General features: G+C 39.4%; 1 protein-coding gene across 1 annotated transcript in view; it reads left to right on the forward strand.

Annotated features, from left to right (window-relative positions):
• Positions 1–20,210, forward strand: part of LOC141522654 (cadherin-23-like) — a 420,576-nt gene that overhangs the window by 135,286 nt on the left and 265,080 nt on the right. Inside the window, exons 4-6 of the mRNA XM_074236182.1 lie at positions 16,257–16,399; positions 17,104–17,151; positions 17,474–17,566. Of these exons, the coding sequence (XP_074092283.1) occupies positions 16,257–16,399; positions 17,104–17,151; positions 17,474–17,566 (284 nt within the window). The remainder of the gene's footprint in view (positions 1–16,256; positions 16,400–17,103; positions 17,152–17,473; positions 17,567–20,210) is intronic.

The following is a 20,210-nucleotide window of genomic DNA, read 5'->3' on the forward strand; positions in this document are numbered from 1 at the left end:
GAGAGAGACACACAGAGAAACAAAGACAGACAGATGGAGATGGAGATGGAGACAGAGAGACAGAGACAGAGAAAGAGAGACAGAAAGAGAGAACAAGAAGCAGAAAGACAAAAACAGGGAGACAAAGAGACAGAGAGACAGAGATAGACACAGAGAGACAAAAGCAAAGATAGAGACACTGAGAGACAGAGACACCTAGATAAAGGGAGACAGAGATGAAGAGAGGACAGGAGAGAGGGAAGAAAGGAGGGGAGGGAGAGAGGGAGAGGGAGAGGGATAGAGAGAGCACACCAGCATGTGTCTGCCTCTGTTTGGATAATCTCTTTGAGAGACTATAAAGGCCTGCGGTGCTCTGTTTATTTTAATGATAATGTCAAGTTCAATTTGCCATCATTTTTCCACATTTCCTTTTATAAAGTTAATAGAACTGTTCAATGAATTGAAAAGTTTCAGGAGAGGGGAAAGAAGCCACCCCACTATTATCACTGTTCTGAACTCTGGAAACCCACACTTGGCTCTCTGGGCTTTTGGGACAGGCCATCCAGGCCTTCCTGGCCTCTGAAGGTCAGAGAGGATGTTGCCCCCCCCCCCACCATTTCTGCTTCTGTGATGAAGGGCAGAGAGTCCTGAAGGAGGAGGGAAGAGACTTGGTGCAGACCCTGCTCTGACGTCACCTGTCTTTGTGACCTTGGGAGACATCCCTTCCCCTCCCTGAGACTCAGCATCCTCCACAGGAAAAGGAGATCTTAATCCTAGTTCCCCTCAAATCCTCAGTTTTACTGGGAGCAAAGTGAACCTTAAAGGGCTCCAGAGGGAAGGCTGAGCTGTCATGCCTGGACTTTTGTGCTGAAGGTAAAATTTGCAATCTGATATATTCAAACAAGTATTTATGGAGCCCCTTCCATGGGCCTCAGTGCCAGGACAGGGCTTGGATTCTTGGTTGAGGCACCAAAGTAGAAAGGATAGAGCACCAGCCTGGGGGCCAAGATCCCTGGAGTCCAAGGTCTGTCTCGGACACATGCTAGCACTGTGTTCCCAGTCATCTCTTTAATCACATTCCTGGGGAGTTGTTGATCCATGGTGCTCCCTAGCCTAAAGAAATCGCAGTCTCCCCAAATCCCCCTCCCCCAAATGTGTTAGAGGTACATATTCCTACTATCTCTCCCTTCTGCCTTTCTCTTCTCCCCAGTTAGATTAAAACCTCTGGAGCAAAGGCAGAGAATAGTAACAGATATTTCCATAACTCTTTACAAACATGATCTCATTTGACCTCCCCAGAAATCCTGGTGATCAGTGCTACTGTCAACCTCGTTTTACAGATGAGGCATCAGTACCAGAGAGGCTAAATTTTTTTCCCCAGGGTCACACTGTAGTATTGGTTAGAGGCAGGATCTGAACCCAGGGCCCTATTGACAGCAGATCCACTCCTTTCCCCATGCTGCTGCTCCTTAATATTTGGGTTCCTCACACCCCAAGCACAAGGCTCAGCAGAACCTTAGAATTACAATCAGAATAATTGGAACTCAAAGGGGTTCTAGCCCTCAACTAGAAAAATCAAATAGAAACAGGAGGCCAATAGAAAAGAGGAACACTGATCTGTGCAGAAGGCTCCCTGCGGGCTGCATACTGACTTCATTTTCAAATGTAATATTATCTATGTTTTATTGTATTTTTATTTATTTTCCTAAGTATTTGCCAATGACTTTTTAATCTGGTTCAGGAAGCACTCTGGGGTGATGTGGGCCAAATGCAGCCTGGAGCTGAGTGTCTAATACTGCTGACCCAGACCAACCCCTTCAAATTGCAGATGAGGAAACTGAGGCTGAGGAAGGTTGTGAGGGCCCAGTTAAGATAGTTAGTGGCCAAACCAGGACCAGAAACCTGTATCCCGATTCTCAGTCTGGTATTCTTTCTTGTTCTTTCTATTATACCCTACTGTACATAAATATTAATAATATATTACAATTAGTATTAATAAATACTTCCCCTGCAATAGAGTGCAAACATTTTGAGGGGAAAAACTGAGGGTTTTTCATTTTGTCTTTCTAAATTCTGTATTTAGCATGATGCTTCACACATTTTTGTTGTTTAGTTGTTTCAGTGATGTCTGATTTTTCATGAACCCACTGGGGGGTTTTCTTGGCAGGCACCGAAGTGGCTGCCATTTCCTTCTCCAACTCATTTTACAGATGAGGAAACTAAGGCAAAACAGGTGAAGTAACTTCCCCAGGGTCACACACCTGAGAAGTCTTTGAGGACAGATTTGAATTCAGAAAGATGAGTCTTTCTAACTCCAGACTGGTGCTCTAGCCACTGTGCCACCACATAGTAGATGTTTAATGAATGACTGATGGCTTCATAACTTTGTGGAGCACTTGTCCCTCTTTGCCAGGTATGAAGTCAGTTCCTTTGCTTCTGTTGATCAGTAAACTGAGGCTTTTGCACCAGGAGTCCCTCTCAAGTATCCCTCTGTCTGAAGAAGACAGATACAAGTCAGTACAATGGGTGAGCAATCCAGGCTTCTCTGCAACCTGTCTCTTGGTAGCCTTGATCATTTCTTGTTCATTCTTTCTAAACATCCACATCAAAGAGTAAGGGATAACTGGTAATATTTAGAATTCACAGGTCTTGTATTATTTTTATTCTCTTATTGTTTTGCAGGAGGCAGTTGGGGAGGAAAATGTCAGTGTGATTTAGAAGATAGAGTATAAATAATCTTTGCCAGGTTCAGAAGAGCACCTCTGTCTCCAAATGGAGCCAAGTCATAGAAACATAGGGGTTAAAGTGGTTTTCATCCACTGAGACTATTTATTGCCTTTAAGAAAGAACAAGGAAAAAAAAGAAGCATCTCTTCTTTCTCAGGAGCCTTCTGTGTAAAGTGTATCCCTAAAAGATGTATTTAATACATCTTTCTTTATGTGTTAATTAGACTTTCCCTTTCGACAGTGAGGCTGCATCTGTTTACCCCAAATGAGTCTGGGTGCTGTTTTTCCTCCATTTCTCACAGAGGGTAATTATTTATTGTTTGCTAACTGTTGACAAGTATATGGAACACTAGAGAGATGGTGGAGGTGGGGGGGAGGAAGGAAAAGGTTCCTGCCTCAAGGGCTTCAACTCTAAGGCAGACCAAATGAGTTAATCTATTAACAACAGCTAAGATAACAGTGTATATATGCTGAAGGGGCTAGGTTGTATTGGAAGGTTGTGAGGTGAGGGGGAGAGAGAGAGAGAGAGAGAGAGAGAGAGAGAGAGAGAGAGAGAGAGAGAGAGAGAGAGAGAGAGAGAGAGAGAGAAGAGAGAGAAAGAGGAGAGAGAGGAATATATCTGGGATGACAAAACTGGGTTGCAGTCCTACCTAGACCACTTCTTTCTTCCCACCATGGCTATCTAGCTGTGATGATGAAACCTTCCTGAGCTGGTTAGTCAACTCATCACCAGTGATTAAGGATTGAGGGAAAGAAAAAGAATCCTATAGGCTTTGCCTGAGAGGTTAAGTTTTATTTCCTGAGTCTAAGGACAGAGAGCACATGAGCCATTCTTAAGAATGACAAAGGAAGATAAACTTGGGGAACCATGGCAGCTATTTTGCTTAGAACTAAGCTCTTAGAAGAGAGGAATCCATGCTCCAAATCCTGAGTTGATACAGGGAAGTTTGGGGAAAGAAATAAAATTATGTGAAGTCAAACTAAGTTCAGGAAGCAGGGCAATGAGAGATAAATAGAAGCTTGATCAAAAGAGTTAGTCTCAAAAAAAAAAAATAGGGGCACCTAGGTGGTGCAGTGGTCCTGGAGTCAAGAGGACCTGAGTTCAAAGGTGGCCTCAGATACTTGATACTTATCAACTGTGTGACCTTGGGCAAGTCACTTAATCCCATTGCCTTGCAAAAACAAACAGATAGACAAAACAAAAAAGAAGTGGCTTCAGGAAGTGAAAACCAAGGCTGAAGGAGAGATTAACCATAGAAATTGAGAAACTTGACTTCTGTCTGATCCCTGAAGAGACTAATGGAAGCTATGACACTGTACTGAATGGAGGATTACCTGTCCCTCATTCTCTCTGTGGGAGAATAGATCAACCACTGGCCCTGGCAGAACCTTTCATGACCAACTACAGTTGGGTACCATGTCAACTTGGGACCCCCTTGTTACCCAAAGACATAGTTTTACTTCTAGCTAATGTTAATGATAGTTTTTTGAGAGTGGAGAGAGTGACCACAGAAGTCAATAATAATAGTTATTGAGTCTTTTTGGCTTCTCTACCTTTCTTCCAATTTCAACTAAAATACATTTTTTCTCCAAGACGATCTCCAACTTATCCTGTGTGTATCTTGTCCATATGGAATTGCCTGCATGTTGACTCTCCATTAGATAGGGAGGACCTTGCAGGCAGAACTGTTTTTGCCTCTGTTTATATCCCAATACTTGAAAGGGTGCTTGACATGTAGAAAGGGCTTAATAAATGTTTTTGACTGTAAGATGTTTGTCACATCCTCCTTTATTCCAAGAACTCTGGGACTGAGAGTTAAGGCACCTGGATCCCTTTCCTGTTTAGGTTACTGTCTCACTGCATGCCTCTTGACTAGTCTTTCCTCCTTGCTTTGAAGAAACCCCTTGGATTTGGAGTCAGAAGTCCTGGGTTTAAATCAACATGATTCAGAACAAGTCCTTTCCCTTTCTTTAGACTTCATTTTATCTTTAAATAATTGAAGTGAATTAGATATTTTCATAAGAATCTTTCCATTTACAACATGTGATTCTGTGACCTGAATCTGAGTCCTCTATCTTCCATTTAATATCCAGATGACTGGACAAGTCATTTAACTGCTCAGTTCTCAGTTTCCTTTTCTGTAAAACAGATATACTTGTACTCCTTGAGCTCTCTCTTTTTAAAGAGTGGTTTGTCAGACATCAACTAGACAAATTGAGAATGACAAGCACTTTCCAGTCTTTTATTAATGGAAACTGTTCTTTTGCCTCTTCTTTAGGGATGTAGTTTCTACCTCTGCAGATCAGTGAGATGATTAGTCTGATGGTTTCTCATTTCTACCTTCTCCACAAATGTCACTGACATGAAGTCCCTCTCTCATGGTTTTTATATAATCATGAAATTGGAAAGGATTTTAGAGAGGGAAGTAGGTGGCATATAATGGAGAGAGCACTGGAATCAGGAGGATCTTAGTTCAGATCCAGCCTTAGAAACTTGACATTTACAGCTTTGTGACTCTGGGCAAGTCACTTAACCTTCCAAATGCCTCCCACAAGTGAAGAGAAGAGAAGAGAAGGAAGGAAGGAAGGAAGGAAGGAAGGAAGGAAGGAAGGAAGGAAGGAAGGAAGGAAGGAAATCCTAAACCAGAGAGTTCCCCCACAACAGAAGGGTCAAACATTTGACCCAGACTATTGCTGAGTATAGTGCAAACTAAGTCCTATCAGAGTTCAATATATCATTCTATTAATAGGAAAAAAATTAAAACATATCAACACTCTTTTTAAAGTCAATATATAACCCCCCAGAGATTAATCAAGTATGACTCAGGTGACCCCTCTTTCTATATGGATTTGCCACCAAGTTTTTGCTTGAACAGATAAGATTATAGATAGTTCATTACCTTAAAAGGAAGTCCATTTTATTTTTTAAAACTCTAATGACTGACACATTTTCCTCATTTTGAAACTACCATTCATTGATTTTTTAACCTCTAGAATATCACAGAATATCTAATAATTTTTCCATGTAATAGTCTTTTATATGAAGTCATCTACATCTTATCTCATTTGTAAAATGGGAATAATTGGAACATGAATTTAATCTTGGAGGGAATCATAGAAGTCATTAAATACAACCCTATCATTTTACAGATAAAGAAACTGAGGACCAAAGACACCAAGTGATTAGTTGGCCCTGGAGCTTTAATCACTGAGGATTCATCCAAGCTTCTAACATTCTGCTTTTCTGTAGATATCTTTTATTGGTTGCTATACTTTTAAAAATATTTCACTCAGCAGGATTTAGATATAAAAGGTAATATTATAAGCCAATTAGGAGAACAAAGAATAGTTTACCTCTCAGATCTATGGAAAAGCGAGCAGTTTATGACCAAAGAAGAGATAGGGAACATTATAAAAAACAAACTGGATAACTTTGATTACATTAAATTAAAAAGATTTTGCACAAACAAAACCACTGCAACTAAGATTAAAAGGAATGTTTTAAGTTGGGAAACATTTTTACAAATAGTTTTCCTGACAAAGGATGCATAACAAAAATGTATAGTGAACTGAGTCAAATTTATAAAAAAATATCAAGTCATTCCCTAATTGATGAATGTTCAAAGGATATGCAAAGTCAATTCTCAGACAAAGAAATCAAAACTATCTATAGTCATATGAAAAATTGCTCCAAATCATTATTGAATCGAGAAATGCAAATTAAAATATCACTGAGGTACCATCTCACACCTCTCAGATTGATCAGTGGAACTGGAAAGGACAATGATCAATGTTGGAGGGGATGTAGGAAAACTGGAACACTAATACATTGTTGGTGGAGCTGTGAACTGATCCAACCTTTCTGGAGAGCAATTTGGTATAATACCCAAAGGGCAATAAAAATGTGCATACCCTTTGATCCAGCAATACCACTACTGAGTCAGCATCCCAAAGAGATGATGAAAAGGGGTAAAAATTCCACATGTACAAAAATATTCATAGCAGCTCTCTTTGTGGTGGCAAAGAATTAGAAACTGAGGGGATGCCCATCAATTGGGGGATGGCTAGATGCATTGTGATAAATATATGTGATGGAACACTTTTGTTCTATAAGAAATCACAAAGTACAGGATTTCTGAAAATCCTGGAAAAACTTGCATGAATTGTTGCTGAGTTAAATGAATTAGACCCAGAAGAACACCATATACATTATCAACAACATGGGGCGATGGCCAACCATGATGGACTTGTTCATTTCAACAGTACAATAATCAAAGACAATTTAAAAAAACTTGTGATGGAAAATACCATCCATATCCAGAGAAGTAACTGTGGAGTTTAAATGAAGATCAAAACTTATTATCTTCAATTTTAAAACTTATTTTATGTATTATGTGATTTTTTCCTCTCTAACGTTTTCTTTCTTTCATGTGGATCTGATTCTTTTCTCACATCATGTTCAACATTGATCTATGTTTAGCATGGTTATAAATATAGAGCTTATATCAGATTGCTTTCTGTCAAGGAGAGGGGGAAGGGAAGGGAGGGAAGGAGAAAAATTATAAAACTCAATACCTTGTCCAAAAATAGATTGATAAAAACTACCATTACAAGTTGTCTGAAAAACAAATAAATAAAATAAAAAAATATTTTTAAAAATATTGCACCTAGAATGGAACACAATATTCCAAATATGATCAAATCATTGCAGAACAGAGTGAATATTACTAATTTGCCTTGTCCTATCATGGTTTTATATTAATATTTGTTTATGTGTATAATGGGAATTTTTACACATGACCAGATCATCAAAGATGGAGTCATGCATATGGAAGATGCTGGAGGTCTACTTCTAGGAAGCAAAAAATCTTGTGCTTGTGTTGACATTTTGTGTTGACCTACCATGTGGTTGAAAGCAGTCTTTTTCCATTGGCTCTGTAGCTGGAACTATGCATATCTTTTAAATGACCTGACTAAACACAGTTCCCCTTTCCCCCTGCATTTCCATCTATGGTTGAAGAATTCCTTCCCTTATAGCAGAATATCTATACATGTACTAGTGTTCCTGTTGCCCATGAACAAGTGCACAGTGACTTCCATATGGGTGTTTCCATCTTATGTAATCAGAGCATGCTCTAAACTCCATTGCCTATACTTTGTTTCCTATTAGAATTTAAGCTACTTGAGGACAAGGGCCACGTCTAATTTACTTTTACATTTCCCTCATTACCCAGCACCATGATTTGCATATGGTAGGCAATCAGTAAATGTTGAGTGAATATTTTCATGAAGCTTAAAATAGTGTTGGTTCTTTTGGAAAACACCATTTAGATAACTAACATTTATGAAGCATCTATTAGGTGGCAGACACTGTGCTAAGCAATGGAGATACAAAGAAAGACAAAAAAAGCCACCAACCCACTATCCCTTTCTACAAGAAGCTCAGGTTTATTGATTCAAACATTAAGCTTGTATTCATTTAAATTTCCCATTCCTTTTTTTTTTCTGTGAACTGCCGTCAAAAAGGACTTAACACTTATTTCTTTTAAACATTCACCTTTTTAGTCTCCTCTAGTGGTCTCTGGACCAGATCTGTTTCTCAGAACCTGTACCTGCTTTCCTACTCACTTTGAAAAGAGAGACCGAGAGGTTATCAAGTCCCCAGTCCTTAGGTTCTTGGCCCTAAAAGGGAGTGATGTGTAATCACAGAGAATTAGACAAGTTTGCCAGCTTCTGCCTTGGGTAACATCTCCTTTCCTAATCCTATGGACATCACTGCTCTCCTGGTTTTTCAGGTGGAAAGATAGAGGGGTGTTATATGTACTACCCTGCTCTCTTCATGCACGCCATTTATTGGTCTTTGGCAAAGAAAGAACTGTAGTGGTTCTCACACTGAACTATTCTTTGCTCTCCCATGGCATCTTTTATTTATCCTCTATCTTTCTCCTGAGGAAAAACATGGATCTGGGTCTTCTGGAGTCATTTAGAAATCCACTTCCCAGGATTTATATCTTACCCACCTTTGTTTGTAGTCCTTCCATCTCTTGAGGGCTTAGTTCTTCATCTAGAGAATGTAAATTCTTGAGGACAACAACTATTTTTTGGATTTGTGACTTTTTTATTGATACAAGGAGCACATAGTGAGGAAGTTCCCTCTAACAATTCAGATTAGCATCTGTTCTTCATTTTACAATCTTAGAAAAAATGTAGGGAATGGGGAACAGAATTTAAACTTAGGATGAGCTGGATTCAAATACTGCTTCTGATAGTTACTGATTCTGTGATTCTGGGAAAGTAATTTAATCTTTTAATGTTTTGCATATAAAAGGTGATTAATTAAAACTTAGGTCAGACCGTGCCATACACAGCACACACACTTTCACACACACACACACACACATACACAACCCCACCCTCCAATTCAATAAACTCCAGTGGACCCCCATTGTCTCTAGGAATAGCACAGCTCCCTTCTAGCTTTCTGGTCTCTCATATCTTATTACCCAATACATGATGATGAGGATGCTTGTTCTTCCTTCTCAAAGAAGACCATGATAGCCGGGAAGTGACCCCGTGAAATACATGTGATTTGGATTTAAGGAGTGAGGGCTAAGCAAGTCACCAGCCTCACTTTCTCCTCCAGAGCTATCTGGATCCAGTGGCCAGATGTAGATCAAGACAAATGGAGATGGCCCTAGATTTGAGGCAGTCAGGATTAAATGTCTTGCCCAAGGTCACATAGCTAGTAAATTTGAACTCCAGTCCTCCTGAATCTAGGGCCGGTGCTCTATCCACTCCACCACCTAATTGTCCCAAAACTTAAGTTTCCATCTGATGGTACCAGTCTTTGACTAGTTCATGAACAAGATGCTCCATCTTTCTCAGCTCTGGTCATTTGCTCTGGTTGTCTCCCATGCCAGGAATACTCCCATTCCTTTTTTACTGATTTTTTGACTTCCTTTAAAATCCCACCTTCTGTTGGAAACCTTTCTCAACTCTTCTTCATTCCCTTGTCTTCCTTCTGTTAATTATTCCCTATTCATCCTCCATCTAGATTATTTTGTATATTTTTGTTTGCCTATTGTCTCCCTCCATTAGAGTGTAAGCTCCTGGAGGGCAGGGACTATCTTTTGCCTCTTTTTGTAACCCTGGAGCTTAGAACAGTGGTTGGTACATAGTAGGTGTTTCATTAATGTTTAGTATTTGATTAAAATGATTATTGGAAGGGAGTAAATTCATGAAAGTATGGGCAATTCCATCCCTGATTCTCTACTAAAATGCAAATAGCAATGAGAATAATGAAGATTATAATCGATTTCCAAAACAGTGAAATCTTAGGAGGAGAGAATGGGAGAGTCGACCTCTCCTTCCTTTTTTCTATCAAAATAAAGCTGAGCATTGCTGTGCTATGGATTCAATCTTGTCAAGATTTGCTTCTTCTGGAAAATGTTTAATATTGAATCTCTAGCTTTGGTTTTTGGAGGAGAAATTTGGAAGGAAAGGGTCCTGCATTGGGACAGTAGTCCTCAATGAGAAACCATTGTTTATAATAGCACTTTGGATTCATAGTCCAGTGGGAATGGGAGTGAGGTGGGAGCAGAGTTTGTGCCCATCGATGTTTACAACCAAATTTTATTTAAACTTTGGAATTCTGGTTGTAGAATTCCAAACTGGCTGTCCCTCTTTAATACAGATAACAAAGAGTTACTGATATTTAGCCTCTTTTCCTAGAGCAGTCCTTGGCCTTTTTGTTTCTCTTATGATATTTATCAGAACATCCCTAGGATGCTGGGAGATGACAGTCATCATCCTCATTCCTGGCTTTCTCTCTTGATTGGCTTCAAACTGGCTTGAGCGGCTAGAAGGTGGACAATGAAGGAGTAGATAAATCAGGTTAAACTAGGCAGGGGAGTTCACTTAATTCTCCTATGGTGTTCTGGTTTAGAATTGAAACTCAGGATACTGAGTCCTGAAATTATTGTGATTAGTGTATATTCATTTGGCACTTTAAAGTTTGTACAATCTTTCAGATTGATAGATAGATAGTAGAGATATATCTATTTGTCTATACATATAGATATGCATTTGTATATATATATATATATATATATATATATATATATATATATATATGAAACTATCCATCTATATATCTATATACAAAGTTATCTTATCATTACAACAACCCTGAGAAGTGTACTGGATGCTTTTATTGTCAGCTCCATCTTATATTTGAGGAAATTGAGATTAAGAGAAGTTAAATGATTTAGCCAGACATCTACTACATAACTTGAGACAGGATTAGAACTCAGATTGTCCTGATTCCAAGTCCAATACTTCACCTCCTCCCTTCTTTAAATGGGTGACATTGATTTAGCCTGTGGACTAAGCTTATGGTGAAGTCAAGGAGGTTGAGAACACCAGATATTTTGGACTTATTGAACATTTTTCCCTGTTCATTCAGATCATGGGATCATAGAATTAAGATGAGGAAAGAGATTTGAGAGACCATTAAATCCAACTTCCTTATTTTATGTTAGGAACTGAGATCGATGATTTGCCCATGGAACCAGGGGTAGTAAAGGAATGTAATTGAACCTTGGTCTTTCAAGGTTCTCTTTCCCCCTGGACCATTGCCTGTCTTATCTGTTTCCTCAGAGGATGGAGTAATTTCTTTATTTTACACACAGGAACATTGGACAGAGCATGGTGGGCATATCTTGTTATTATTCAGTGTTTCAGGCATGTCTGACTCTTCATTACCCCATTTGGAGTTTTTTAGGGCAGAGATACTGGAATGGTTTGCTGTTACCTTTTCCAGTTCATTTTACAGATGAGGAAACTGAGGAAAACATAGCTAAATTACTTGTCCAGGGTCACACAGCTTGTGTCTGAATCCTCCTGACTCCATGTCTGATATTCTATCCACTGTGCCACTTAGATGCACATCACACATAACAAAATCCATTATTAGTGCCTATTATATGCGAGGCACTGTCCACAGGTAATGAAAATACAAAGTTGAAACTAAGACACTCCCCACTAAGAAGGAATTTACATTTAATCAGAAGTTGATGGCAAAACTAAAAATAGAATGGAGTTCTTTTAACTCTCAGGTAAGAATTTGGTTCTAGATTAGGATGATAAACTGTGTCAAGGCTAACCAATAAAGGGAAGGGGGGGTCTCTTAAGAACATCTCCTGGGATCTCCAAGGTGGAATGTGATGCAACCAGAAGCCCTGGGCCAGATCTTAGTTCTTTCACATCCTACATGTGTGACCTTGGACAAGTCATTCCCCCTCATGGGTCTCAACTTTCTCATTTATAAAATGATGGGAGAAGGAGGTAGAGGTAAGATTTGATGGTCTACAAAGTTCTTTCCAGCTCTAAAGCCTTTAGTTTATTTCCTGGGGGCAGCGAGAGGAATTACATGAAGAAGAGCATGCGTGTTGGTAGAAAGCTGAGTACTGTTCAGGAAAGGTGGAGAATATACTGGCTGTGTAATTATAGTGCTTCTTGCCTTAAATATAATATTAAAACTGCACCTTTAATTAGTGCACTTAGAAAAGGTCACTAGCAATTACCTGGGAAACAAAGTGGGAACAAGCAAGTAATCGGTTCCGTGGAAGCCGAGAAAGACCATTCTGAGCAGCATATGATTGAGGAGAAAATGGATAAAAGTCCAGGAAATTACAGGGTTGATGACAGCTGAGGCTGTACCACTCTGTCCTTATTCCTCATCCCTCCTTGTTAGGGCTCTAGACACCAGGTCTTGGAGAGTCATAGTTAGGGCCATCCCTAGCCATGTGTGCCTCTCTGTGCCCAATCTGTGATTGATTCTTCACAGTACCAAGCCACCCCCAAGTGAGAGTGTCCCCTCTACTCTTTACTTATCAGGGATCAGTCACTGGAATCAACTGGACACTGAGATCGGGGAACATGATGTGACTGGTTACTCTTAGGTAAACCACTGATTCATTGGGAGACTTTGGATGAAGCAATTTTCATAATAGCAGCATCATATGCTGTACTAAATTTAAAATCAGAAGACCTAGTTTGAAATTCCAGGTCTTCCAATCGCTTACTTACCTTCAGCTCATTATGTTGGGCCTCAGTTTCCTCATCTATAAAAGGTAGGGTTAGGTGTTATCACCTGTACTTTATATCTGTGAATTTATTCTCCTCAACAAATGAGAGATTTAAAACTGGGAGACCTTAGAAAATATCTAAGTCAACCTCTCACTTTACAGATGAGGAAACTGAGGTACAGAAAATCTAAATGAATTTGCCAGGTTGACACAGCCAGTAAGTTTCTGAGGTGGTATTTTAACCCCTGGTCTTCTGGACTACAAATTATATCCTTTACAAAATATTGCTTCTTTTATGACAGGGTTTCCTGAATGACCAGTGACAAAGAATTGTGAAAGAAACTTTTACTCTTCTTCTATTCCAGTTCTCTGATTTCAAAAGTCAAGGTCAGAGAGGTTAAAGGACTTATTCATAGCACACAGGGAGTAAGTGGCAAAGATGAGATTCAGACCCTCCTCTTCTGACTCAAAATCCAACAATCTTTCTGTTCACTGGGACCCTAATAACCTGCTTCTGAATCACTTTCACTTATTCCCCTTTGACCTTTTGGAACTTCCTTTAGTAGAATCTATGTCTGACTATTTATCATGTCAACAACCAAAATGTGATTCTCCATTGGGTTAAAAGTAGTACCCTATGTTTAGTAATATATTATTTTTACTTTATCTTGTTTTTAATTGTTATTACTCTGTTTTCTATTTAGCTCACCCACAATTTTCGATTGATATAATTCTCCCCAAGATAAACCCATCAACCTGGTCTAATATCCATATCCATATTTCTCCATTTCTGCAAAGAAGGAAGAAAATATATTTTCATATGTCTAATTTGAGGATCAAGCTTGGTCATTATTATTTCACAGTATTCCATTTTTTATTATTTTATCTTACTGGTTTTATAAGGCAGCTGGGTAGCACAGTAGATAGTTCTCTGGATCTGAAAGACCTGAATTCAAATCTGACCTCAGCCATAATGTATACTACTTTATATAGTTTATGTATATGTATACACATAGGGTGTTCTAGGCAAGTCTCTTAATATCTGTCTATGTCAGTTTTCTCATCTGCAAAATGGGTATAATAGTACTACCTATCTCACAGGATTGTTGCAAAGGGAAAAAAAATTTAAAAATTTTAAAGTACCTTGCAAACTTTTCAGGATGCAAATGCCAGATATTGCTTTATTGTAATTTCCGCTTATGAAGCTAGATTTATTACATATAATGTTTTCCTGGTTCTCCTTATTTTGTTTTGTATCAGTTAATATATGTCTTCCCAGGTTTCTCTGTAGTCATCAAAGTCACTGTTCTTTAGCAGACAGTAATATTCATATATATATACACACACATATATATATATATGTATGTATGTTCTCCAACAAATGAGATAATAATTACAAAGTATTTAACACAGTACATGCCACATATTAAACACTGTTATTATTATTATTATTATTATTCTGTTTCTTATTCTTTGCTTGCATAAAGAGTGTTACTAGAAATATTTTGGTGTCTATTGAACTGGCTTTTATCATTGATCTCTTTTATGCATCTGTTCTCTCTCTAGTGTAAATTCCTTTGAGAATATGTATTATTCCATTATTTGTATCTGTGTCTCCCTATTTTAGTGTTCGACACACTGCTGGTACCCAATAACTTCTTATCTATGGGGTTACAGTCTATCAGTGAACTTCCTAGATTAAAGGATATGAATATTGTGTCTCATGAACTCCATAATACCAAATTGACCTTTTATTAGTGGAAATAGAAAAAAAATCACTAGGTCTTTTCCATCAAAAGAATTCCAATATCCATTTTCACCCTTACCTTCACATCCTCCTATAAACTGAATAAGAGAATATTGAGGACAAAACAGGTCAGAAGATGGTGTGATGGAGGAATGGTTTATCCTAAGGTCATCTGTAATGCAGACAGTCTAATCCAGCTGATGATGTTTGTCCTTAGTTCTCAGAGAAGACCATGACACAAGGAGGTGATGTCATGACAAGGACATGGATTGGATTTGAGTAAGGGGAGCTGTGCGAGGTTACCAGCGTTACTTTCTCCTCCAGAACCATCTGGGTCCAGTGGCCAGATATGGATCAGGACAACTGGAGATGGTCCTGGATGCTTAAAAACTAGAACTTCTAACTCTAATAGGGTGCAATAGCTATTGGGCTAACCTGCACATCTAGAGGAATATCATTTTAGTGAGAATAGGGAACTTGTTGTTTTTAGAGGTTCTAGAAAGCACCCAGAATGTGGTCAACTATTAATCACATCTTAAAGCCACTTTGATGCCTCAGAGTGTCTTTTCTCTAAAGACTGTAACAAGTTTGAGTGGAAAAGGAGAGAAGGTTTAAAAATTTCCCCAAGAAGAAAAAGAGAGTGTTGAGCCTGGGGTGTACTACCATGGAGGGCAGAAAGCAGCTTTCGAAACTCTTCCCAGCATGCCCATGGGCTTGTGGAATCAATGGTGAGCTTGCAATTAGAAAACATCTAGTTCAAACCTAGCCTGAGGACAATTGGGTTGTCACCTTAAACAAGTCACCAAAACGCCTCTTGCACCTCCACCTTCTCCTTTATTCTCAAATCGATCTTCCATACAAGGCTATTTGACTTTACTAACCCCATGTTCAATAAATTCCAGGGACTCCCTATCACTGCCAGGAAAAAAATATGAAATCCTCTGACTTTTCAAACCATCCATCCATACCCTGGCCCCTTTCTGCTGCCTCAGTCTTCTTTTGTCTTATACTGCCCTCTTCCCAAAACCAAAAACCAGATGCCCTAGCTACTGACTCTGAATTTTCACTTCTAGACCCTTATGACTGAAACTCATCCTAATATTCTAATTCTCTCTCTCTCTCTCTCTCTCTCTCTCTCTCTCTCTCTCCTCTCTCTCTGTTTCTGTGTCTCTTCCTGTCTGTCTCTTTGTGTCTCTTTCTCCTCCCTTTCTACCTTTTCCTCTCTTCCTATATCCCTCCCCACTCTGTTTCTCTTTATCTATCTGTCTCTGTCTTTCTGTTTGTCTGTCTCTGACTCAGTCTCTGTCTCCTTCCACCTCTCTCCCTGTCTCTGTCTGTCTTTCTGTCTGTCTCTCCCTTCTCTCTTTCTCTCTCTGTTTCTCTGTGGGTTTCTGTCTCTCTGTCTCTCTTTCACTGTCTCTCTCATTCTCTGTCTCTCTTTCTGTCTCTGTATATGTGTCTGTCTTTCTGTCTCTGTCTCTCTTTCTCTGTCTCTCTCACCTCCCATTCTACTATTTCCTTCTTCCTTCATATCTCTTTCCTTCACTCTTTGTCTCTATCTCTGTTTCTCTCTCTCTCTCTCTCTCTCTCTCTCTACCTCCCTCTCTTCTTTTTCTCTTTTTTCTCCCTCTTAAAGCACCATATAATTGTAAATTATTGTTCTGCACAGCTCCCTCTTCACCTAATTCCTATCTTCTTCCCTTTCTGTTTCTCCAGGCACCTCGGTGACTCAGCTGCTGGCCCGAGACATGGATAATGACCCCCTGGTTTTTGGGGTGTCCGGAGAGGAGGCCTCTCGATTCTTTGCAGTTGAGAGTGACACAGGAGTCGTGTGGCTGAGACAACCCTTGGATAGAGAGGTATGGCTGTCTTATTACCTAACACTCTTCATCTCATTTGAGGAATGGCCAATTTCAGCTCTCTTTAGTAGCTGAATTTGACTCTCCTTACCTGGTTTTTTCTACTAATGACTCCATTTTCCCTAGTAAATAATACCATCTTACTGGCCAGGTCAGATCTCTCTCAAAGGGTTAGTAGTTCTCATTTTTCCTGGAAAATCCCAAAGAAGCTATTGACTCTGGGTTTAGCCTTGAAAAGCTATTTAGAAATGTGAGAGGAGCAAGAATTTTCTCCTGTTCTTCCTGTCTGCCATCAAAGCAACCCCCTAATTCATGTTTCTCAGAAAAGTAGGGAGGAATGATAGAATAATTCTTAGTCTGATTCCTAGGAGGATGAAAAGTCTCTGAGAGCTAAACTGTATGTCTCCCTTCACTTTAACTAAACCCGTCTCAGGCCAGTCTCGGAAAACCCAGTATCCAAGGGGGCCTCATGGCTATTATTCCATTGTCTGGGGAGCATTTTCTGTTCTCTTTATTGTTTCTAGATCTCAATTCTCTGCATTTAAAGAAATGTTCATTTCTGAAAAGCTTCTGAAAACCCTAATGGTCTAGTCTTCTAGGGCCATGTTGGCATCTTTCTACCTCAAACCCACGCCCTCTTGTCAGCTTTAATAACAGATAAAACCCTACAATATTTAACTCTTCATTACTCTACTCTCTTCCAGACTAAGTCGGAATTCACCGTGGAGTTCTCTGTCAGTGATCACCAAGGGGTAAGTATCTCAAGGACCATCTTACCCATGAAGAATGGTACAGAAACTTGAAGGGTTGAGGTCCCCAATACTTTGGCAATTGAGGGTGCTACCTTCCTCTCTTTTTGCATAGACCTCATCTATGCAAAAAAGATGCAGAACATATATTCCCCTGTTTACATTTACATATATGTAAATATATTTGCATACATTTTCATTTACATATAGTGAAATGCTTTGCAAATCTTAACAATAATCAATAACATTTACTAAGCACCTACTGTGTATCTTGTTTCTAGAAGTACAAGCTGATTGTGGGTATTTTGACTCTTTTTCTTCCTAGGTGATCACAAGGAAAGTGAACATCCAGGTTGGGGATGTGAATGATAATGCCCCCACATTTCACAACCAACCCTACAGTGTCCGCATCCCTGAGGTAGGAGCCCAGTATGAGTGTGAGAGTGGTGGAGGGTGGGAGGGGGTCAGAAAAGTCTCCACTTTCATCTACACTGAAAGGGCAGTGAATAAATGGACTGTACAGGGTAGGGAGGAAGATGATGCTGGTGTTGATTATGGGAGAAAAAGACTGTTCTAGACTCATATATTTGGTCAAGATTGAGGGGAAGGGGGTTAATAAATAGATCTGATAAAAGAAGGGCTAGGTGCTTTTACTCTCTTATTTTGTTCTTGAAGCATTGTGATTTGCTTGGTGTGGTTTGGTAAAGGGTCAGCCCCAGACCAGGGAGATACTGATTCTGTTCTCCCTAGCCATGGCTGACTGATGAGAAGTGAAGGCATCATCATTAGTGGACATCATTCTTCTTAACCATTCTTTATTTCTTCTCCCCAAGGACTCAGCGGGCTAGTCTTTGTTGGACTTTTGACCCATTAGGGCAGACTTTGAGCGGCTGAGTTTGCAGAACTGTGTATGTGAAATCAAGTAACCTCTGATGACTTGAGAAGTACAAGTTATTATATTACAAAGGCCTCATTAATAAACTGACCCAGTGAGACTTCAATCTATCATCTACCCTCTCCTTGGTATCCAGGGACAACTTTACATATTTAGAAAAAATGTATTTCAAAGATAGTCCTTGGGATGAATGGAGAATGTGGTACTATTGCCTCCAATATTAGCTTTTAGAATTAAAAGAGAATTGGTCTGAATGGTGGTTTGAGTGGAAGACTCAGAACTCAAAAGACCCAAGTTCAAATCCCATCTGATATTTGGTATCAGTTTTATCCCAAGGGTGCTGAGAGAATCTACTACACATTTTTAATGCTCTCATCTGAACCTTTGCTGCTGCACACCAAGAGCTTCCCTGATTGGCTATCAACCTCTCCTTAGTGCCTTCTTTTGCTATCTTTATTTCTCTATTCTTTCCAGGCTTTGTTGTTGTTGAGTTGTTTTCAGTCATATCCAACAGACCTTGATGGCATTTGCTATTTTCTTAGCAAAGATACTAGAATAGTTTGCCATTTACTTCTCCAGCTCATTTTTACAATTGAGGAAAAAACTGAGGCAAAAGGGATTAAGTGACTTGCCCAGAGTCACACAGCTAGTAAGTGTCTGAGGCTAGATTTGAACTCAGGTCCTCTAGGACCAGTGCTCTATCCACTGTACCACCTATTCCAACCCTCTCTTTCCCCCTCAAATCCTCTTTCTACTTTCACTCTTTTTGAAGATCTCAACTCACACTCATCTAATCGGGGCGGGGGGATGGGACCATCGAATTGCTTCTTCCCAACACTGGATACTACATCTATATCATTTTCTCTTCCCTCAACTCTCTTTAGCTCTCGTGTCAGGTGAAGAAAAGATACCAGCTAGTCTACTTGTGCCTTTGATGTTATCCCTTCCCATCATCTCCCTGAACTTTTCCTTTCAATTATTCATCTTCTCGTTAATTTTCAATTTCTCCTTTCTTATTGACTCCTTTCCTACTGCTGAGAATCTCCCCATCCTTAAAACTCCAGCAAACTTGATTCTACCAATCCTTCTTCTTGTCTCCCCTTTAAAGTCAAAAATTATCTTTACTTACTGTCCCCACTTTCTTTTTTCTCACTTCCTTTCCAGTTTCTTAAAATCTGGTTTCTGACATCATTTGTCAACTGCATTTGCCCTCTCCAGAAGTAAAAAAATGATCCTGTCATTCCCAAATCCTTTGGCCTTTTCTCACTAGGGATACTTCTTTAGCTCTCCAAAACTTGACATGACTAACCACTCCATCCTCCTACATACTCTCTTTTCTGGATTTTCAGGCACTGTTCTCTTTCAATTCTACTTCTACCTTTATAGCTGCTCCTTCCTAGTCTCTTTTGTACATCATCATACACATTTCACCTGCTATGGAGGTATACCCCAGGATTTTGTCCTGGAGCTTCTTTTCTTCTTTCTCTATATCATATACTATTGTGGGTTCAACTAAAAATTTTATACAGCTCCCAGACCCATCCCTTATATTTATCCTATGTCATCAATTGCCTTTTGGAGATCTCCAACTGGCCCAAAGGCATCCCAACTTCAACTTACCTAAAAAACAACTCATTATCCTTTCCCCTCCCCACAGTCCTTTTCTTCTCTTTTCTTTACTTACAATTGAGCATATCACAATTATTTCAGTTACCCAAATTTGGATCTTTAGAGCTATCTATAACATTATCTTCTCCTTTACTCATCTTATTCCAAAGTCTTGTCAATTCTACTCCTACAGTATATCTCCTGTTCTCCCCCTCCTTCCCATTCACTTAAACACTACCCTAGCTCATGCCCCCTTTCTGTTTTAATAGCTTCCTAAATTATCTTCCTGCCCTTAAGTCTAGCTTCTCTCCAGTTCATCTGACACACAACTACCCATCAATCTGGGTAACTATAGATCTGGTCATGTTACTCCCTTGCTCAAAAAGTTCCATTGGCTCTCTCTTGCCCCAAGGATAAAATACCAATATATTCTTTTGGTATCGAAAATCTGACAGTCTTGCTAATTGAGAGTCATTCCCCTTCATGCACTCCATGAACTCATCCCAGGTAAACTTACTTAGTTACTGATCCTTGTATGTGACCAAATATACTTGTCTTT

This window comes from Macrotis lagotis, chromosome 4, assembly GCF_037893015.1.
Source record: "Macrotis lagotis isolate mMagLag1 chromosome 4, bilby.v1.9.chrom.fasta, whole genome shotgun sequence".
In the NCBI taxonomy this organism is placed as follows: Eukaryota; Metazoa; Chordata; class Mammalia; order Peramelemorphia; family Peramelidae; genus Macrotis; species Macrotis lagotis.